The 23,095-nt window shown below is 37.4% G+C and overlaps 2 protein-coding genes across 13 annotated transcripts in view; one reads left to right on the forward strand and one right to left on the reverse strand.

Moving 5' to 3' along the window:
* Window positions 1-23,095, reverse strand: part of DCAF17 (DDB1 and CUL4 associated factor 17) — a 39,790-nt gene that overhangs the window by 14,132 nt on the left and 2,563 nt on the right. For 7 of the 12 annotated variants that reach the window (XM_059704115.1, XM_059704120.1, XM_059704114.1 and 4 more), the window contains 7 exons: window positions 15,359-15,449; window positions 11,802-11,938; window positions 10,385-10,463; window positions 9,483-9,572; window positions 5,808-5,912; window positions 5,404-5,509; window positions 3,045-3,187 (listed from right to left, as the gene is read on the reverse strand). In XM_059704115.1, the coding sequence (XP_059560098.1) occupies window positions 3,045-3,187; window positions 5,404-5,509; window positions 5,808-5,912; window positions 9,483-9,572; window positions 10,385-10,463; window positions 11,802-11,938; window positions 15,359-15,449 (751 nt within the window). Of the gene's footprint in view, window positions 1-3,044; window positions 3,188-5,403; window positions 5,510-5,807; window positions 5,936-9,482; window positions 9,573-10,384; window positions 10,464-11,801; window positions 11,939-15,358; window positions 15,450-23,095 lie in introns of all 12 variants that reach the window. The other 5 variants (XR_009453820.1, XM_059704125.1, XM_059704124.1 and 2 more) reach the window with 2 other exon arrangements.
* Window positions 19,055-22,211, forward strand: LOC132238763 (eukaryotic translation initiation factor 3 subunit J-like). Its single transcript, XM_059704836.1, has 3 exons — window positions 19,055-19,103; window positions 20,030-20,133; window positions 20,639-22,211. The coding sequence occupies exons 1-3, from the start codon at window positions 19,055-19,057 to the stop codon at window positions 21,422-21,424; spliced, it is 939 nt and encodes a 312-aa protein (XP_059560819.1). The 3' UTR covers window positions 21,425-22,211.

Consider the following 23,095-nt stretch of genomic DNA (forward strand, 5'->3'; position numbering starts at 1 on the left):
CTCCCTTCCCCCTCCCTAATAAACCGTCACTCAGAAGAGTGGATACATGAAAATAAACACGTAACCAAACCTAAAATCTCAGGTCATATGATCTCCTTGGATAAGCCAGATATTAAACTTCAATGCTGAGGAAATGGTCTAATACTGCTTAGCCTTTAAGACCGTGGAGACATTTATTTCACAGCAATCTATTTAGACATTAAAATCACCTCCATGATATGTTATCACATATGCACATATATGTGTTTTGCTTTATACACAGGAGCACTGGGAACCATTATCAGCATGAATACTAGTACATTAACTTCACTAGCTTTATCTAAGTCACTTAAATTCTTTAATTTCTCCAATTTAAAATAAAATAATACCATCTTTCCTATTTGACACTCATGAAAGTTTGTGAAATATTAGTGAATTTATTCCAGTAGCATATATTGACAGCATGCTATGTTTTAGGTGTCACACTAGGCGTTTGTACTTGACGTGACGTGAACACACAGTAATCCTTGCCATCAAGAAGCTCATAATCAAGAGGGGAGGCAGAGAATAATAAGGCAGCGTAAAAAACAAAGTGCTCAAGCATTCAACCCAGGTGAGCAGAATTTCTGGAAGAAAAAAAGCTTAAACTGAAACTCCCAGGATGAGCAAAAAATGACTAGCAAGAAGAGAGCAAATTCACAAGCACCAAAGTATTCACCTACCTAGCGTGTATGTGCATGAACACGAGAACTAACCAAAATTAAGTTAAGGAAAACAGTGTCCAGCCATGAGACAGGAGCAGGAGGCTGGGGCTATGTCACAAGTGCTTTACATGCCATGCTTTTCTAAAAATTTGAATTTAACACATTTTATGTATCAAGTTAGAGAATGAGTTTTAATTTTCCAGAATTTAATAAATATCCTCATAGGAATGATGATATTATTACATTTTATAAGAGTATCAATGCAATGAAGCATCTTGGATGCAACCACTGAAATTAATGTGTCTATGATGGCATTAGCGCCAGATGCTCCTTCAATATAAAATATGTACATACTGCCGTAACTGGTTTGGCTCAGTGGATAGAGCATTGGCCTGTGGATTGAAAGGTCCCAGGTTCGATTCCGGTCAAGGGCATGTACCTTGGTTGCGGGCACATACCCAGTAGAGAGTGTGCAGGAGGCAGCTGATCGATGTTTCTCTCTCATCGATGTTTCTAACTCTCTATCTCTCTCCCTTCCTCTCTGTAAAATCAATAAAATATATTTAAAAAAATAAAATAAAATATGTACATACTATACATATCTTTCTTTAGGAGATTATTCTCTTTATTATAATATCTATAACACACAAAAGAAACATCATCCCTCTGTATTAAGCACTATGCAGTATTACAAACTTTGTAGTGTTTATTTGTTCAAATGCTAGATTTCATTTATTTATTTATTTATTTCAAATGCTAGATTTTAAAGCACAGTTTAACAGAAGGCTCTGACACATGTACTGAGTTCTTCAGTTTGGAGGCATATGTGCTTTGGGATTATCTACTCTTCCGACTGACAGGTGGAAGGTAATGGGCATATGCATCATTATGTCACTGCAATAAAGCTGTCTAGCAAAAGGATTGAAACTTCTCCTGGATTTGGCAATTATTTATGAATATATTAAAATACAGATTTTAAGATTATAATATATAATCTTAATCAATTATTACAGGAGAGCCCATGCCAGACATGCTTAATATGGATATTGAAAGCCATTTTACACACACGAAAGAATATGTATTATCAGTTCTTATGTAAGAAGAGTATGTACTAAATATCCACAATGTGAACTGTGTAAGGTTGGGCTGGAAGAAAAAGTTAAGTAAAAAAGAGATACGCGAGGTCCTGTCAGCTGAAGGATGTCCTCTGCTTGGGAGGTGAACAATCAAACCAGACTTGTCATGGCAGGAAACAGCCCCTCAAGAGTGCATTGCAAGAGAGGACATCACTGGGCGGGGCCAAACAGGAGCTGTTATACGAGGTATGTAAATGAAAAACAGAGGGAGCCATAATCCTGCCAAAAGAAAACCAGAAGACACTGTACACAGTGTTCCCTGCTGGCCACAACAACAAGGGAAATAGATAAATGAACCCAAGACTGTGCTGATCTTCAGCATGGTAAAAGGTGACCTGTACTCTAAAAGGCTCTGGGTCCAACAGCAACTGAGCAAGATCCTGAAAGACATGGGTGCAATAAGCTGAGTCTGCCTCAGAAAAGTTCATTTGATTTATCAAGAGGTTCCAGAAATAAACAAAACTAAACCAGAAATGCAAAACAAATATGGAATGTACACTCATTCTTTTGCACTTAACCTCAATCACTGTACTTAACAGACAGCATCTAATTTATCTACATATTTGTGTGTTTTTTTGAGAGTGTAAGCAACTTGAGGGAAGGAAATGTGTCCCAGCCATATCTGGCACACAGTTGGCCCTCAATGATATTTATTAATTGATAAATCAATGCCTAAAATCACTTTTTAAATGAAGAAAAATAGATTTAATGGATAGAAATTTCTTTTGTCTTACCATGTACCATTTCTTCCTATTTTGCCATAAATAATTTAAGAGTAGCCTTGAAAGGTCCAAGTGTTTCATGGCTTACATTGTGAACACTAGAATTTTACCTGGTTCTGTTCTGGAAAGCAACAAACCATGAAAAAGCAGAACCAACAACACATTCCACCAGCAATTTCAGAGGCAGCCTGAACATAATTCATTGATTCCCACCATGAAGCTTTCAGAGATGATTTGCATGGGTTCTCCTGCTGGGAGACTGGTAAGAAAAAACACCTAAGTAATCTCTGGTACCCTAAGAATTTTCAAATGTTAATGTTTTTAAATTCCAGGTAGGACACACAAGCTTTTGCTGTATTCTTTGTAATCCTCAGTACTACACATTATTCACAAATTAATACAAACAAAAAGTAACTCAGGAACGTGAACTTATTAGAGAAGCAGAGAAAAAAGAATTTCTGATATGAATTTACTACTAAAAGGTCTGATCACTCATGATTTACCAAGGAGTTGTCTTTAAGGGCACAAATATGGAAAACTCCCTTCTGTTTCTTCTTATTAGGTGTGATGATGTAGTGCCAAGGGTGGCCTCCAATCTGAAAGGCATTCTCCAGGGAGGACACCTCAAAGAGCAGTGGTGGCGTGTCTGTAGACATGGGCAAAAGGAATTTATTAGCTTTCTCTGTTCTGGTAGCTTTGGAACATTCATTAACTGAGTTCAACCTTCCTTTGCATGCATCATCTATGAGTTTCCATTAATGAAAAATCACTGTGTTCAAGAAAATAAAAAACAATCAGGAAACAGGCTTATTGCTAAGAAAAGAGAAAGCTGGTAGAAAACAAATGCTAGACTATGAGTCAACCTTCTAGACATCTGTTTTCGGGGTAAGTGTGACCTGTAGTTGAGTGGAGATAAAAATGGGCTGAAGGTGCTTATGAGGGAAAAATGACAAAGTACAGCCAATAAAAGCAGCTGTCATTTACTACGACACATCTGCCGTGTACGAGACTGGGTTAGATACTATGTCCAACTCTCACAACAATCCTGCAAGATAATTAGGTCTAATAATTCCTTCACTGTGCAGAAGACATCTTCCATAATCTAGACTAACAGGTTAAACTGACCAAACTTTACAAGAGCAGTCCTGCTTAGGATTTCCAGTGTGGAAGTGATATTAGTCACAGTGAATGTAAGCAGTTAGGATAGCTTTACTAAAGGGTAGCCAGTACTACTATATTATTATTAGACAAGTTAACTTTAAGGGAGTTTAGGTCCATCTAGTCAGTCACTGGCTTTTGGAGATTGACATCATATGAGAAATAAAAGCATACCTCGTTTTATTGCGTGTTCCTTTATGGTGCTTCATAGGTGCTGCATTTTTTATAAACTGAAGGCAAGAACCTCCACCAGCAAAAGATTCTGACTCACTTTATTGTGATACTTGCTTTGATATGGTGGTCTGCAACTGAACTCACAATATCTCTGAGGTATGCCTGTGCTTGCTTTATTGTGATGGTCTAGAACTGAACTCACAGTATCTCTCAGGGATGCCCATATCTGTTGGTGTTTCTTAGTCGTCTTCGATGACAATTAATTTTAGGTAGAGGTAACGGATTTACTCTTACAGAAATACATAAGCTGAAGGCACGGCATCTTTAGAAGATCAGCATTCCTTTTGGGCAGCCTGTGAAGCACCACATGGTCTGTTTGAACAAGTGGCTCATCTATGATTCCTTTGTTTAGCCTTTTACTTGAGAGTTTAATCTCTGGTTTATGAGGCCACCACTGTCAGTAAAGAGGCTTATCATGTTATTATAGAAATGTGCGCTTTATTAGGCCTCTTCATAAGCACAATTAACCACTATACATAGGTGACAGTTATCGCCATACGGGAGAACTATCAGTGTTTAATTTTTCTCTATTTCATTTAATTTCATTTTCTATTTATTCTGTAGTAAAAATAAATTGCTTTGCCTGGCCAATGTGGCTCAGTGGTTAAGCATCGACCTATGACCCAAGAGGTCAGGGTTTGATTCCCGGTCAGGGCACATGTCTGGGTAGCAGGTTCAATCCCCAGTGTGGGACGTGCAGGAGACAGCCGATCAATGATTCTCTCTCACCATTGATGTTTCTCCCTTTCCCTTCCTCCCTGAAATCAATATATACATATATATTATTTTTAAGTTTACTCATGTGATTTTAATATCTCTTTCCAAATATTAAATCACATCCTTGTATTCCCAAGATGAACTCTGGTCAGTCATGGTTTATTTCTTTTAACATACACTGCTGAATCTGAGTAATAGTTAATTTCTTTTTTATTAAACTGCTGAATTTGATAAGCTGGTTAAATAGAGAACATTTTTATTATATTTATAGAATTTAATATAATTTTATTTTTTGTGCTTTCTCAACCATTAAGTATACTAGGGGGTTCTCTCTGTGTCTAAGCTCTATATTCAGATAGAATGGCAATTATATTTTCCTTGGAAAATATCTTTCTTAGAAGTAGATAAAATTGTAGAATTGCAAAATAGTAAGTAAAGTGGGGGCAAAGATAGTAACATTTGCTGCAACTCATCATTTTGCAGATAAGGAATTCCAGACTAGAGAGGTTAAGTGACTTGCCAAAGGTCATTGATCTCTGGCCAAGCAAGGCTCAGCATCTCCAAGCCTTCAATTCAATGAATGAATGATAGATTTTTCTTGACATGTATTCAATAGCAAGGAGCATGCTGTATAAGAGTAAAATGAGTTGAGTTTGTAATTAAGTTATACGAAAAACATTTGGGTGATTACAATTAATAATTTACACGACTACTTATTTTTAAAGGTGAAAAAATACTATATAGTAGCCATACCTGTGAGTTTAATATTACAAGGAATGCCAAAAGGAGCCTCTCCCACAGTTCCAGCAGTCCCACCCCATCTGCATGCACACCCTAAGTCAAGTTTCTGTTGCATGAACTAAAAACAAAACAAAACAAAACAAAAATGGTGTCTTTAGCACCTACTTATTGCTGTCTGGAGAGAGAAAAATTCAAATTCACATGTATATGACAGAAAATGTCTTTATTTATTCAGGGCTTTTATGTTTATCTTCCCACCCCTCTATTAAAGGTTATTTTGTCTTTCTGCATTTCCTGAATTTTTGTAGAGTAGAAATTTACACAAGTGTCTTACTTTAAAAGCATCTCATTAAAAACACCATACTTCAGTCCAAACCTCAAGTTAATTATAATAGGCAAATTCCAGTTTTCCCTACCTGTTCAGTGATGGCTTGGAAGCTATAGAGTCTGACCAGTCCTGAGCCGTACATCACTATCAGTATTCCATGAGATAAGGTAGCATCTGTAACGTTCCCGAAAATCTGAGGGGAAAGGTAGATATCACCTGAGAAAAGACCAGAAGGCCAATCCTCTGAGTGTTCACAGTGGTTTATGCATTTGCTTAATATTCAGGCTACCACTACAATACTGCTGCCTCACATCATAAGATAATTATAACTTTGAAACTTTAAATTAAGGTGTTAGTAGGGTGAGTGGTAAGCCACTGGAATCTCACACTGAAGCACTAATGGGAGATGCAGTAGCATTCATCTGCTTCATCCATTTGCTTCAGTTTTGTCAATATCTTTTAATGATAAATTGTATTCCTCATGGATATGGCTTTACATGAATCCATCTAATTCTAAATAAATATTTACTCTACCATGCATAGCCTGCCAGGGACCTGTTCTTTGTGCTAAAATGTTATTTATAAAGAGACTTAATTTTTTTAGCTAATTGGAGGGGGAGAGATTGGATCTAAAAAGTAATTCTAATAAGAAACAGCCAGCTCCAGATCTTTATCATTACCTTGTTCTTTAAATCTTTGATAGTGTTTAATTTTTTAGTCATGTAAAAACCAAACAAGTTAAAGACTAACCACCTATTATTAATTAATAATAATTAATTAATTATTATTAATCTAATAATTCAAGCAAGACTTTGGTTCATTGCTCCCTTTCTGTTTCTGTGCAGTGGACTTGGTCATGATTCTCCATAGAAGTTCTGATGAAGAACTTGATCCTATGCTTATTTTAATATTTAACAAAAGCCAACATAGACAAATATTTAGAGCAATAAAAGAATAGAAATTAAGTGAAAATGGGTTTCTATTTCTACTCAAGACGAGTTACTTAGTAAAGATTTACTACCCCAATAAACAGCTTAAAGTACATTCCAGTCTGGACCCTGGGTAGCCTGATCATGCATGATAAGTGAAAGATATACTTCAATTCCAAGTCAGCATACTGAAACCATATTCCTCAAATGATAATCTTAGCCATATGAGAATAAATAGAAACAATTTATGACTTCATTACGTGTTCATTCCTGCTGTAGGCTGTAATTAGAATAGACAATTAATCTACAAGCACAAGGAAGACAATTATGTTCATGAGTTGTGTGTTTTGGTTATCTCTTAGAAGGTAAATTATAGTTTGCTTTGATCTTGACTAGCTCATGACTTTTTTTTCACTGACCCTGGGTCCCCACTATGTTTGCGTAATACAAACATAGTTTCAGTTATTGAGTACTATAATAAAACTAGGGGCCCGGTGCACGAAATTCGTGCACTGGGTGTGTGTGTGTGTGGGGGGGGAGTGTCCCTTAGCCCAGCCTGCCCCCTCTCACATACTGGGAGCCCTCAGGCGTTGACCCCCTTCACCCTCCGATCACCTGATCGGCCCCTTGCCCAGGCCTGACGCCTCCGCCAGAGGTGTCAGGCTTGGACAGGGGACCCCCATCTCCCCCTGATCACTGGCTCTGGCCCCCGCCCAGGCCTGAGGCCTCTGGCCCAGGAATCATGCCTGGGCAGGGGACCCCCATCTCCCTCTGATCGCTTGCTCCACCCCCCGCCCAAGCCTGATGCTTCTGACCCAGGCTTCAGGCCTGGGCAAGGGGACCATCATATCCCCCCAATCCCCAGCTCATCCCCCCACCCAGGCCTGATGCCTCGGCCAGAGGAGTTGACCCCCCACCCTCCGATCACCAATCACCGGATTGGCCCCTTGACCAGGCCTGAGGCCCCAGCTCCCCGCGGTTGCAGGCTCCGCCCCTGCCCAGGCCTAACACCTCTGGCCTAGGCGTCCGGCCCGGGCAGCGGGGACCCGCAGCTGTAGCGCCCCGCGATTGTGGGCTTCGCTTTAGGCCCAGGCAAGGGACCCCTACCTCCTGGGACTGCCAGCTTCGACCGTGTCCAGCTCCCATCGCTGGCTCCACCCCTACTTCCTGCTATCACTGGCCAGGGCGGCAAAGGCACCTGATTCTCCGATCATGGCTGGGGGGCAGGGCAAAGGCGGCCCCAGGGCCGCCTTTGCCCTGCCCCCCAGCTCTTAGCTCCCCCCTGGGTTTCCAATCACTGTCAGTGGCAGGGGGCTTCTTCCTGCTTTCCCTTTCGCCACCCTGCATTGTGCCTACATATGCAAATTAACCGCCATCTTGTTGGCAGTTAACTGCCAATCTTAGTTGGCAGTTAATTTGCATATAGCCCTGATTAGCCAATGAAAAGGGTATCGTCGTACGCCAATTACCATTTTTCTCTTTTATTAGATAGGATAGCCACTCTACCTTAAAATTTGGTTTGTAATTTGGAGTCAAATTTAGTTTAAAATTCCAGTTCCTCCATTTATTGCCTGCTTAACTTTCTACTTGACTACATTATGTTATAATGTCATAAAATGCTCAAAGTGCCTGATACAAAACAATTAATAAATAACTATTATTCTTCAGACTTTATGCAATTTAGTATATTATACTTATATAATATAAACTTGTAAAAAATACATTCATCTTGTTTGCTAATGAATACTAGTGGACTGTCAAGATCTGTTCTCTATAATACTTTAGGTGCTTAATTAGAGACTAGTAGAAAAGGCCCTAGCTGGTTTGGCTCAGTAGCTAGAGCATCGGCCTGTGGACTGAAGGATCCTGGGTTCAGTTCCAGTCAAGGGCATGCATGAACCTCGCTTGCAGGTTCAATCCCCAGCCCTGGTTGGAGCACAGGAGGCAACCAATGGATGTGTCTCTCTCACATCAATGATTCTCTCTCTCTGTCTCTCCTTTCCCTTCCACTCTCTCTAATAATCAATGGAAAAAAATATCCTCGGGTGAGGATTAACAACAACAAAAAGACTAGTAGAATAGACCAACAAATAACTATTCACTTAGAATAAGTAACAATTTTTTAAAAGAAAGTGGGAGGCTATTGATTCTTTTACTCAAAGGAAATTTGTCCTTCTTTCCTCCCATATAACCACCCACAAACCAATAAGAATGGCAATAACAATAAAACATAAAACTTAATGAGCTGAAAATTTACATATTTAATTAAAAGACCTGTTTATATATCATAAGTTTTAGATCTATACTTTGCAATTAAAATGAGGCATTTTGGGAGGCTATTGGTCCTTTTAGTCAAAGGAAATTTGTCCTTCTTTCCTCCCATATAACCACCCACAAACCAATAAGAATGGCAATAACAATAAAACATAAAACTTAATGAGTTGGAAATGCACATATTTAATTATAAGACTTGTTTATATATCATAAGTTTTAGATCTATAGTTTGCAATTAAAATGAGGCTTTTTGTTACATCTTTTCACCTTTATTTAATGATAATTTTAACAAACTTGGGAATAGTCCTCTGGAAAAATACCTTACTCATTTCATAATTTTAAAAAATAGTGGTTTCTTAATGACCACTATTCAACACTATCCCCATGAGAGACACAAAAGCATGCAGAAAGGTGAAGGAATGATTAGGCTCTCTTCCCATGTTAAATGTTCTCATATATTTTGAAATAAAATAAACGAGGTCAGCAAGCTTTTTACAGTCAGGGGAACATTTCTAATCACACCTACTAAACAAATAATTAAATCAGAAATGAGCGCTTACCTTTTTGTTGATCTCCAGAATCCCTATGAGTGAAAAAGGTAGAACATGGAACACTGCAAGGTACAGCAAAACAGGCTGTGGAAGGCCTGCCTAAAAGGAAAGACTGAAATTACAGGCAGCTCTCAAGGGTATTTCAGAAGCACTGTTTCCTGAGCTGAGAACATCCAACTGTCCCAGCATGCAGTTATAGATGGTTTCACGAATGGAAAACACCCATCTGTCTACACTAGAGTTATTTAAACAGAGATTCACACATGTTCAAAATATGTCCATTAAAATGTTCACCCTTCAGTCACACATATGCACATATACACAAAACTTATAAAAGTAAATATAAAATTAAACATTTCTTAGCAACAAAATATAGTTTATATTCTATACAAAAACATTTTATATGCTGTAAAACAAAACACATATTACATATTGTATAATATATCCCTATATTATATTATAAATTATGTTTATGTTAATATAAAATAAATTAATACATTATATTTTAATGTAATATTAACAATTAATATTATAAATTGGAATTCAAACAATAAAGAGCCTAATTGAAAGACACATGGTTATCATGGTTATATCATTTAAAAGCAGGATTACTCTGACATATCTACCGTAATGAAATGAGAAAAGAATATCAACAATAAAAGCTTGAGTGATTTCTCTGCTTGAAGAGGATGGCTTCCTTACTTTGAAGAACAAGATCCAGTCAATTTCTTTCTACCATGGAATGTAAAATAGTCCGTACTAGCCCACAGTGGTTTAAAGGGAATTTCTGAAATTTGTGGTAAACATGGTTCAGAAAACAAAGATCATTAGTTCTTTTATGACAAATCAGCAGACAAATCCCTATGGGGAAAAAAAATTCTTCATTCTATGGAATGTTTAAAGAAGTCTACCTGCCGGGTCAATGCTGAGCCTTTGTTCTGAGCTGACTTGACTGCAATGACTTCTTGAGGCGTGTCCCAGCTCAAGTATCTTTTAAAAGAATGAAGCAAAGTTTATTCATTTGGGGGTGGGAGGAGGCTTCCTTATACTTAAACCAAAATATAATATATATTTTATGTCAAAATTTTAAAAAATGTCTTATTGATTTTTATTTTATTTTTTAAAATATATTTAGAGAGGAAGGGAAAGGGAGAGAGAGAGAAACATCAATGATGAGAGAGAATCATTGATCGGCTGCCTCCTGCACACCCCACACTGGGGATCAAGCCTGCAACCTGAGCATGTGCCCTGACAGGGAATTAAACCGTGACCCCCTGATTCATAGGTCGACGTTCAACCACTGAGCCATGCTGTCTGGGCTGTTTTTATTGATTTTTAGAAAGAGAGGAAGGGAGTGGGATATATAGAGAGAAATATCAATGAGAGAAACATCATCGATCAGCTGCCTCCTGCACTCCCCGCCCCCTTTACTGGGGATTAAGCCTGCAACCCAGGCATGTGCCCTGACTGGGAACTGAACTGGTGACCTCTTGGTTCATGGGTTGACCCACTGATCCACACCAGCCAGTCATATGTCAAGTTTTTTAATTATTTAAATTATAAAAGCAAAGCAATTTATTTTAAAAACAAATAAATAGCTAAAAGAATTCCCTCCCAATCCTTATATGAAAATATTCTTATAAAATATATAACTTTAATCCTTCTGAGTTTTGATAAAAATTGTTTGATCTAACAGTATTCAAACTTAGAAAACAAATAACCATTTTATATAAAGTATAAAAAATATTACTTTCACGTTTTGAATGCACATACTTCAAAATTTACATCTAGTTTATAAAACTAGTTGTTAAAATAACAGTTCTTAGATTGTACTAGATGGGTAATTTAACTGAAACAGACTAGCCTTCAGGGAAATCTACCATAAAGTGCATCTTACCTATAGAATACTATTTGTAGACTAGAGGCCCGTTGCATGAAACTTGTGCAAGGGGCTCGACCCTTGCAGCAGCACCGGCTTCCTACAGAAGGTCATCAGGAAGGTCGTCTGGTCTAATTAGCATATTACGCTTTTATTATTATAGATGGAAAACAAGACTTTTTAAAAGTTTATCTGCCAACTACTACAGGTTAGCTACTGATAAGGATACAAAAAAACATTATAAAGGGTCTTTATCCTCAGAACTTCAAATTTAGTCATGAGGAGAGAAAAAAAGAATAGATTTATAAATTGAGATCCAGATATGCAATGGAAAACTAAAACACACACACGTGTGCATGCAACACACACAAAACTTGCTTTGAGTTTCCTGGGCCACAAGTCTCAAATTTTTATAATAAAATAGTGAATAATAAAGTCACAAATAATACCTGAATTTGCAATACGAAGCAAGATATATTTTCTCAAGGACTCTTCCCGTACTTGCTGATATACGAAGTAGCCAGTTATGGGCTGTCAGTGCTATGAGTGAGGATTTATAATCTGATGGATTGGGCAGCATTTCCCCCTAAAAAAATGAGATGGAAAAGTAAAACTACTTGGCCATGAACAATCTGCAGTACTCAATGCCCAAAGAAAATAGCTAAGCACTAAAGAAATAGTCAAATAAATATATCAAATAAATAATAGTGAATGCTCAAATACACAAATAAAGAATTAAGGCAAGGAAAAATTAGGTTGTGGGTAATTAATTGTTTCCTTTTCTTTTTTTATTTTTTGTGGGTTTTTTTAAAAATCACATTTACTGGGGTGACATTGGTTAATAAAATTACATAGGTTTCAGGAATACAGTCTGTGGGTACTTATTTTCATCATTAACTTATTAAGTGAGTCTATTCATATAAGCACTAAAACAGTACGTGAAATAACGTATGACTTATTATTATTTATCATTAAGTATTCAACAAATGTTCACCAATCATTACAATAGTAGTAGGAGTATTACTAATGCTGCTGCTGTGATAAGGACAAGTTCTTAAGACCATGTACAATAGCATAGCAATTAAGAGTCATCATTAGAATAGATATTTCTAAGACTTGTTTTCCTTTTGACAGAAGTCAAAAGGGCAAATTATCCCATTATTCACTGTGGCTCCATTCTAGCTCAGGATGAAAAGTTATAATCCAGAATCAAGGCAGCCCAATGAGAACAGAAGACGGACCTGGTTTAAAGATAACCTACGTCACCAAGGAATTACACCCCCGAAAGGAAGAGGATAGCTGCCTGGTGCACCTGCCGCTGCAGAGCTACCACCAGGTGGAAGTCTAAGACAGGAAGACAAAGAAAGCAAAAGGTTCTATTTGATTTGTGGAATAAAAAGGAAGTTCTAAGAGGAGAGTTACAAATAAGGAAGTTAAAATTAATCTAGTATTTGCTTAGGCAGTAAGTGAAAAGAAAAAAATGACGGCGTAGTTATTTTATACATGCTTTCAAAAGTTTGTCTTCCCTTTCAAATGTTAGAAAAAGAAATAAGAGATACTTTTAAAATCAATTTTTTATTATATGGTGTGTTATAGAAGTATCATCTAATGGAGATTTTAAAGTTTTTAAAAATGTAGTATTTAGCCGAACCGGTTTGGCTCAGTGGATAGAGCATCGGCCTGCGAACTCAAGGGTCCCAGGTTTGATTCCGGTCAAGGGCATGTACCTTGGTTGCGGGCACATCCCCACTGGGGGGGCGTGCAGCTAATTGATGTTTCTCTCTCATCGGTGTTTCTAACTCTCTATCCCTCTCCCTTCTTCTCTGTAAAAAAATCAATAAAATATATTTTTTTAAAAATGTAGTATTTATACCTTGCCTATTAAAAAAAAAAGAATATGAAGGAGTATATATAATAAGTTTGAGCTATTTTCCTAAACCAAAAGTTATATTCCACACATTGTCTCAGAAAAGAATGGTGCTAATTTAAATATAGTTTCGCATCATATGTTAAAAAATAATGCAATATGTTTCTTAATTTTTCTTTTTTTTTTTTAATTATTTTTTTTTTACTTAATTTTTCTTAATGGAAAATCTTCACTTCAAACAAGAACAAAATGTTTAACAAGAAGTGACGCTAGGAGTTAAGTTACCTGAAACTCTATTTTTACAGGACTGCTCTAAATTTTTAGGTGCTTTGTACTAGTGTCTTCAAAACTTTTCTCAATTAAGAAATTTGTCCTCATCCTCCCTGCACCAATGAAAATGGATGCAAAAGGCTTTCTATGTTGGGGCACAGCAGTTATTTTTAGGTTTCAATAGGGAGTTGGGGAAGAAAACATAGATTTAAAGCTTTCTGATTTTTAAAATGGAGCCTTCTGGGAACAGAAAAAACGTGTCCAGGAAAAAAGAAAGCTGTAGCTACAGAAAACTACAATTCTATGTAAAAACAGTATATTGTTTTGTTTTTTAAGTAATTTTAATGGACCCTAACCGGTTTGGCTCAGTGGATAGAGCGTCAGCCTGTGGACTGAAGGGTCCCAGGTTCAATTCCACTCAAGGGCACATACCTCGGTTGCAAGCTCCTCCCGGCCTAGGCCTGGTCGGGATGCATGCAGGAGGCAACCAATCAATGTGTTTCTCTCACATCCATATTTCTCTGTCTTTCCCTCTCTCTTCCACTCTCCCTAAAAATCAATGGAAAAATATCCTCAGGTGAGGATTAACAAAAAGAAAAAAAAAAGAAATATACCTAAAAAAAGAAGTTTTATGATCAAGAGTTTGGAAAAATAGCTTGATAGTTACTATGTACATTTGTACTGTTATAAGTATTATTACTAAAGGCTCTGAGAAGTAATTCTATAAATTTGTTTAACCTTTTAAACTCAGAATACCCCAAACTTGTCTACAACCCATTTCCTCCAAACTCCTTTAGCAACTATAAGATATTAACATCTAATGAAAATAGTATTTTGAAAAATACACACTAGCGCAATGCTGGTCTAATGGAATAAGCTTATATTATTACTAGAGGCCTGGTGCAAGAATTCATGCACTGGTGGGGTCCTGCTGGACCACCCCAATCAGAGTGTGTGTGTGGGGGGGTGATTGGGGGTGGGGCTTGCTGGGGGTTAGGGGGGAGAGGTTGTAGGCAGTTGGACAATCGGCATCAGGGCTGGCCAGGGGGCAGGGACACGAGAGGTTGGCAGGCTGCCCCGCCCCCAATTGGGGTGGGGGGACTGATTGGGGGTGGGGCCAGCTGGAGGGGGGTTGGGGGGGAGAGGCCTTGGGCAGATGGCCAGCCAGCCCCGCCCCCTGGTCCAACTCCCAGTGGAGGAAACAATTTGCATATTAGCCTTTTATTATATAGAATTATTATTATTATTGATTTTAGAGCAAGAGAGGAAGGCAGAGATAGAGAAATACCAATTTGTTGTTCAACTTACTTATGCATTCATTGGTTTATTCTTGTATATGCTCTGACCCAGGATCGAAACCTCAACCTTGGTGTATTGGAATGATGCTCTAACCAACTGAACTACTTAGCCAGGACCTCATTGTTTTTTATTTTTATCTTATGATTTTCCTAACAAGATTCCTGGAGGAAACTCATAAGAATCCCCTTTCAAACAGTCATGTAACGTAACTATTACCCATACCATGTAACATAACCTGTAACAAAATATTTTGTTTCAGTATAGTAAGTAAAATGATTTCTTAAACACTAAGAATAGCCACAAACTAGTTTTTATTTCTTATGGAACTTTTAATGAGGTCATAATTTTTTTTAATTTTCAAGATTTACAAATAGTATCAAATTTAAAAAATATATTTTTAATATTATTTCATGAGGAAAAATAATAATCAAAAGGTAAGTTCTCTTAATTCCTTTCAAGATTCAGGAATCACTATAATATTTAAGTTTTATTTCCTTGTATAATATATTAATAATAATCAGTTCTAGGCTAAAATTGCTTTAAAAACAAATGCCTAAAAACAAATCTTACCACTGGGCATTCCCATAATAAAGCATCCTCTATTTTTTCTGATTTGGAGCATTTTGGCATTTCATAAAGTTTTCTTGGCTCTGATGCAACACTGGGAAAAAAGAAAAATAAATGATTAATGATAACTCATCTTAGTAACTGAGACAGTGTTTGCTCAGGTTTGAGTAATTTTTTTTTTTCTATTCAGAGATTTAGACTACCAAAATGCAACTTACTAGTTTGCTTTCCTCTTCTTAATTATATGTTAATATTTTTTCTGATTATAAAATTCATAATACATAGTCATAGAAAAAAATCTTTAAAAAATAATAAAATTTAAATAGATTTATACTGTAAAAATATAAAAAATAACCAATATTAACATTTTGGTTCATTTCCCTCTACTTTTTCTTTACATACATTTACCTATCTGCAGGTTATTTCCCAAAATAGAATCATGAACATTTACTATGAATATCTTGGTTGAATTCTATGATGTTCATATTTGTTTCTCTAATATTTTTTAATGAAAATTAATTAGATAAAGAGTCCAATTATTTTAGAATGAAAATTAGTGGATTAAAAAAGGAAATACCCTTTAAGGTTTGTTTATTCCCAAAACGCCTTTCAGAAAGGTTGGATAAGTTTATACTTCTGCCAATATTAAACACTACATTTTTTTTATTTTTATTTTTTATTGCTTAAAGTAATACAAAGGGTATTATATATGTGTCCATTCCCCCCCCCCCCCCCGCCCTAGACAGTCCCCTAGCCTCCCCTATCCCCCAGTGTCTTATGTCCATTGGTTATGCTTATATGCATGCATACAAGTCCTTTGGGTGATCTCTTACCCCCCTACCTCCTGTTCCCCAACTCTCCCCAGCCTTCCCGCTGCAGTTTGACAATCTGTTTGAGGCAGCTCTGCCTCTGTCTCTATTATTGTTTAAAAGTTTATAATGGTCTCTATTATCCATGAATGAGTGAGATCATGTGGTATTTTTCCTTCATTGACTGGCTTATTTCACTTAGCATAATGCTATCCAGTTCCATCCATGCCGTTGCAAATGGTAAGAGTTCCTTCCTTTTTAGAGCAGCATAGTATTCCATCGTGTAGATGTACCACAGTTTTCTAATCCATTCATCTACTGATGGGCACTTAGGCTGTTTCCAGATCTTAGCTATGGTGAATTGTGCTGCTATGAACATAGGGGTGCATATATCCTTTCTGATTGGTGTTTCTGGTTTCTTGGGATATATTCCTAGAAGTGGGATCACAGGGTCAAATGGGAGTTCCATTTTCAGTTTTTTGAGGAAACTCCATACTGTCTTCCATAGTGACTGCACCAGTCTGCATTCCCACCAGCAGTAAACACTACATTTTTTAATGTAAAAAATAGTCTCTTGCTTTTTATTTATACTTCTGATTACTACTGAAATGTGCTCATAGATGTTTTCATTTTTTTAACTGATGAACTTTAAAATTAAACTACTATTTAGACACAATTTTGAGGGTAACAATTTTATTCACCTTTGATGTTTTCCCAAATCAAAGAGAATTTGCCCTAGCTGGTTTGGCTCAGTGGTTAGAGTGTCAGCCCACAGACTGAAAGGTCCGGGGTTCGATTCCGGTCAAGGGCTCATACCTTGGTTGCAGGTTCAGTCCCTAGCCCCAGGTGGGGGCATGTGTGGGAGGCAACCAATCCATGTGTCTCTCTCACATCAACATTTCTGTCTCTATTCCTTCCTTCCATTGTCCCTCTAAAAATCAATGTGGGGAAAATATATATCCTTGGGTGAATATTAACAAAAAGAGAATTTCACAGGAATGAAGGCAACCTCATATTTGATCCTAACCTATGGGGAAAACACCTCTGAATGCCATACTAAAGAACTTCAATACTATTCACCAACAATGCCATTTCCACTGATTTTTTTTTAATATATTTTTATTGATTTCAGAGAGGAAGGCAGAGGGAGAGAGAGATAGAAATATCAATGATGAGAGAGAACCATTGATCGGCTGCCTCCTGCACGCCCCACACTGGGGACGGAGCCTGCAGCCTAGGCATGTGCCCTGACTGGGACTCGAACTGTGACCTTCCTAGTTCATAGGCCAATGCTCAACCACTGAGCCACACCGGCCGGGCTTCACTGATTTTCTTTAAAAATTAAAACAGATACCTCTAAATTGGGAAAGTTACTTTTTAAAAAGGCATTAAATGAAACTGAAGAATTACTGCTCATTATGATAGGTCTGATGACATTATGATCATACAAGAAAATGTCCAGATTGCCGCTGGAAACATGATAACATGAGGGGCTCTGTGGGTGTGCTCCCCAGGAAAACTGGTGGAAATTATAAAAGGACAACTATCTTAAAGTCTCTGGAAATGGTCCTGGGGGCATACAGCAAATGAAGAAATATTTAGTCAAGAAAACCTACTAGAAGTCAGTAAGAAGAGTGAGCTTGTGGTAACTGAGCTGGGATGTGCTCCCTCCCTGTTATTCTCAGCTCAGTAAGACAAACACTCCACTCCAGACTGACAGAGCCAAGAGCACTGGGCTCCCTCTACCCCAGCTCCCAGAGAGCTGCCTTCCTTAGGGGCAGCATTTATTTCCTGCCCCAGCTACTTGTTGCTGGGGCTCAGTCCTGAATGAGTAAAGTCAAGAGGTGGGGTTCCCTGCTTCTGCCTAGCTAGCGCCTACCCTTCGGTTAGAGGTTCCACCTTGCGCATGGCATGTCTAAGAACACTGGAGCCTAGATTTGTCTTATCCCATCTCGTAAAGCCTGATTCCACACGGAGAAAGTAAGAAGACCTGAGGCTAATGCCTTCACCAACCTCAAGTGCTCAGCTGTAGAGTATAGTCACTCAGAGTGAAGGTTCCATTGACCCCACCCCACTCCCAGCAGCACCAGAGCCTCGACTCAAAGATTTTGCCTCGGGGAAGAAACAGTCATGAAGCAGATTGCTGCCCGTCTGAAACAGTCTGGAAAAGTTCTAGCCTAAGCGCATTCTCAAAACCCACTGAAGATTGTGATGAAAGGCAAATGGGAAGAGATTGGTAGGTTCACTGGCCATCCAGGCTAAACTGCAAGCAGGCTAACTTGCCATAGAGAACCAGGATTGCTGGGAGGAGCTCTCCTGAGTCAGAACAAATTTAAAACACTACCTAAAACATCCTAACTTCCAGTCTGGTCCAATATGTAAAGAGCTTAGAAGTCATCCCACCTGTCCTCACCACAAGAAAATGAACAAACTGAAAATCAACGACTCTTGTATCCATCAAACAATTGAGGTTGCAGGGCAAACTGCAGCTCCCAACACTGGAGAGAGAGATGGATACCAAGAATCACATCTTACTGGGAGCAAAACCCAGGAGCAAGCTGCTGGAGTCAGTACTGGGGAGAAAAAAACAAGGACACTAGAAGAAATTGTAGCCTCTGACACCTACAGCTACAGCAAACAAAAAACACAGCCTAACTCAAACCTCACTCTAAAGACCTATTTGCCACAATTCCTTTTACCTGATATATCAAATACAACTTTCAACAAAAATGACAAGGCATACTAAAATGCAAAATACAAAGTTTGAAGAGATCAAGTAAGTATCAGAACCAGACTCAGATATGGCAAAGATATTGAAATTTAGGTTGAGTACTTATTGGTAATTTAAAATTTGGAATTAGATTGGGAATTTAAAATAAATATGATTAATATGCTAAAGGCTCTAATGGAAGAAGTGGATAACATGCAAGAACAGATGGGTAATTAAGCAGAGATTAAAAAGAAAAGCCTAAGAAAAAATCAAAAGGAAATGCCAGAAATCAAAAGCACCCTAACACAAATGAAGAATGTCTTGGGTGGGCTCATCAGCCAAAGAAAGAATCACTGAGCTTGAAGATATGTCAACAGAAACTTCCCAAACTAGAAAGTTAAAGAGAGAGAGAAGGAAAAGTGAGAGAAGCAGAACTTCCCAAACTAGAAAAAAAGAAAAACAAAACAAAACAAAAACCCCACAGCACAGAATATCCAATAACTATGGGACAACTAGAAAAAATGTAATGTACACATAATGTACATTATGCCAGAAGGAGAACAAAGAGAAAACAAAACAGAAGAAACACTTGAAATAATAATGGCTGAGAATTTTGCAAAATTAATGTTAGATACAGAACCACAAATTCAGGAAGCTTACAGAATAACAAGAATAATAAATACCCCAAAAATCTATACCTAGGTATATCATATACTAACTGTAGAAAATAAAAAACAGGAGAACGTCTTAAAAGAAGCTGGGGTGGGGGGGGGGGGGTGGGGGGGGGGGAAGAGCATCTTACCTATGGTAAGAATTACATTAGATTTCTCTTTTAGAAACCATGCAAGCAAGTAGAGAATGGAGTGAAATACTAGTACTTTAAGTAATAAAAGAAAAAAATCCACCAACCAAAAATTCTGTATCCCAAGAAATTATCCTTCAAAAGTCTAGGAGAAATAAGAATTTCTCAGACAAACAAAAATTGAGGAATTTGCTGCCAGCAGACCTTACAAGAAATTTTCAAATAAGTTCTTCAGAGAGAAGAAAAATGATATGGGTTAGAAACTCAGACCTACATTGAGAAAGGAAAAGTGTTAGAGAAGAAAGAAATGAAGATAAAACAAAATCCTTTATTCTTCTTATTCTTAATAACAGATAAAAACTTGTCAATAATAGATTATAACTTTTGGACAAGTAAACTGGATGACAGCAATATTATAAAAGGCAGTAGGGAAGAATTAGAAATACTCTATTATAAGGTATCTGCATTACCTATGAAGAGATACAGTGTTACATGAAAGAAATTTAGATTAGTTGTAATGTATATTGCAAGTTATAAGGTAACCACTAAAAATGTTTAAAAAGAAGTATAATTGATATGCTGAGTGGAAGGAAAATGAATCACATACTAGTAAAATGCTCAATTAAAACCAGAGGAAACATAAAAATAATAAAAGACAAAAAAGGAATAAGGAACGAAGGCAAGGACTAGAAAATAGTTACTAATATGGTTAAGTTTTAACCAACTGTATCCATAATCCCTGTAAATGTAAATGGTCTAAATGCACCTACTGAAAGACAGAGGCTGTCAGAGTGGATTAAAAATAACAAGACCCAAATACATGTTGGCTACAAAAAAACCTACTTTGAATGCAAAGATACAGATAGAGTAAAAGTAACGGGACAGAGAAAGATACATCATGCTGTGTAGCTATATTAATTGCAGACAAGGCAAACTTCAACAACGAAAATTATTAGGGATAGGCCCGGCTCGACATGGCGGCGGCGGCGGCGGTGGGGGACTCCGACTCCTGGGATGCGGACACGTTCTCCGTGGAAGACCCGGTGCGGAAGGTGGGGGCCGGCAGTACGGCCGGCGGGGACCGCTGGGAAGGCGAGGACGAGGACGAGGACGTCAAGGATAATTGGGATGATGAGGAGGAGGAAAAAAAAGAGGAAGCAGAAGTAAAACCAGAAGTAAAAATTTCAGAAAAGAAAAAAATAACAGAGAAGATAAAAGAAAAAGAACGGCAACAGAAGAAAAGGCAAGAAGAAATTAAAAAGAGGTTAGAAGAACCTGAAGAAACAAAAGTACTAACACCAGAAGAACAATTAGCAGATAAACTGCGGCTAAAGAAATTACAGGAAGAAGCAGACCTTGAATTAGCAAAAGAAACTTTTGGTGTTACTAATACAGTTTTTGGAATAGATGCTATGAACCCATCTTCGAGAGAGGACTTCACAGAGTTTGGAAAGCTACTAAAAGATAAAATTACACAATATGAAAAGTCATTATATTATGCCAGTTTTTTAGAAGCCTTAGTTCGAGATGTGTGTATTTCATTGGAAATTGATGACTTGAAAAAGATCACCAATTCACTGACTGTGCTTTGTAGTGAGAAACAGAAGCAAGAAAAGCAAAGCAAAGCCAAAAAGAAGAAGAAAGGTGTGGTTCCTGGAGGGGGATTAAAGGCCACCATGAAAGATGATCTGGCAGATTATGGTGGTTATGATGGAGGATATGTACAAGACTTTGAAGATTTCATGTGACATTTTATCTTCTCTGGTGTCTTCTCTCTGTTGCCCACAATCCCTTCAACATGTAGCACAACTTCCTTTCCTTTCAGTTCTGCCAAATGCTACAATCAGAAGTGCAGTATCTTTTGTGCTGGTTACTTAACCCCTTGACACTTAGGTGCTAATGTGCAAATGAGGGAACTTGGATCTCGCTGCCAAGGGGTTAAAATTGGGAACCTCAATTGCTACTAAATCATAGTTTTAAAAAACACACAAACTTAATAATGTTGTCATTGTTGCTATCTGATTCTATAGCAGCAGTCACTAAATTGGAAACAAAGGTTGCAACATGACAAGAAATTGTGTAGTATTGACCAGCACCATTCAGTAATACAGCCTTAACCATACCTCCTTGAACTACTTCATAACTTGTCAAGAAAAGCAGTTTGCAGCAAGGGCATGTGATGTGCACCTAGTATTAAAATTGCTTTGTCTTAAAATTGAGCGTGAGGATATTAAACATACATTGTGAAGAAGACTGCTTTTGTCAGAGTGAAGATACGGCGGCTGAAAACTACTAGTCTGATACTTAAAAATTGACCAAAACCCTCCACTTTGAAGCTGAAGAAGGTAAACCTCTCCGTTATTGTATTACAAGTTGTGAAATCTCTTGAGTGCATACTGTCTATCAGACTGTTCTACTGATGAATTGCTTCAGATGGGGGAGGGAAACCCTATCTGCTTTATTTGCGTGATTGGAGTGTCTGAGGAACAAATCTCCTTTGTTCTTCTGGGCTGCAATGGAATAACTTTAAACAGGGTTTTGGCATTTCCTTTCCTTTATAAAACATGCTAGCAAGCTGCACCAGTTAACTAGTTTGGTAAATTATGTTAACAATTATGACATCTGCAATGTTTTATAAAGCAACTAATTTAATAAAATCACTATTGTGAGGAAAAAAAAAAAGAAAATTATTAGGGATAAAGACTGGCATTATATAATGGTAAAGCAGTTACTTTTCTAAGATATAAAAATCCTTAATATGTATCATCTAACAACAGAGTATCAAAATATGAGAGACAAAAACTGATAGGACAAAAGGAGAAACAAACAAATCCACTATTCTAGTTGGACATTTCAATACAACCTCTGTCAGTAGCTAACAAATCCAGCAGGCAGAAAGTCAGTAATAATATACTTGAACTGAACAGTACCATCAATCAACTGTATCTAATTGACATGTACAGAATACTTTACCCAACACCAGCAGAATACACATTACTCTCAAGCTCACATGAAAAAATTCACCAAGATAGACACAATCTGGGCCATAAAATACATCTCCACAAATTTAAAAGACTAGAAAATGATACAAAGTATGCTCTCAAACCACAGTGGAATTAATTTAAAATCAGTAACAGAAATACAGCCGGAAAATCCCCAAATAGCTGAACATTAAATACACTACTAATTAACATGAGTAAAAGAAGAAATCTCAAGAGAAATTTTAAAATATTTTGAACAAAATTAAAACAAATGCACAGAATATTGGCATTTGTGGATACACCACAAACAATGCCTAGAGGGAAATATACAGCATTGTGTGTGCAGGGAGGGGGCAAAAGTAGGTTTACAGTTGCTCGTACGGAAAATAATACAATAATTAATAAATAATACAAATAAAGACTGTTTCGCATACTCAT

The sequence above is a fragment of the Myotis daubentonii genome, chromosome 7 (assembly GCF_963259705.1).
Source record: "Myotis daubentonii chromosome 7, mMyoDau2.1, whole genome shotgun sequence".
In the NCBI taxonomy this organism is placed as follows: domain Eukaryota; kingdom Metazoa; phylum Chordata; class Mammalia; order Chiroptera; family Vespertilionidae; genus Myotis; species Myotis daubentonii.

What these genes read in the sequence shown, in the direction of transcription:
- LOC132238763 (XM_059704836.1), top strand. Translation starts at nt 19,055, where the DNA reads ATGCTAAAGGCTCTAATGGAAGAAGTGGATAACATGCAAGAACAGATG. An exon ending in TAACATGCAAGAACAGATGG is followed by an intron (nt 19,104 to 20,029) that starts GTAATTAAGCAG and finishes TCTTAATAACAG; the next exon opens with ATAAAAACTTGTCAATAATA. An exon ending in TAGAAATACTCTATTATAAG is followed by an intron (nt 20,134 to 20,638) that starts GTATCTGCATTA and finishes TATTAGGGATAG; the next exon opens with GCCCGGCTCGACATGGCGGC.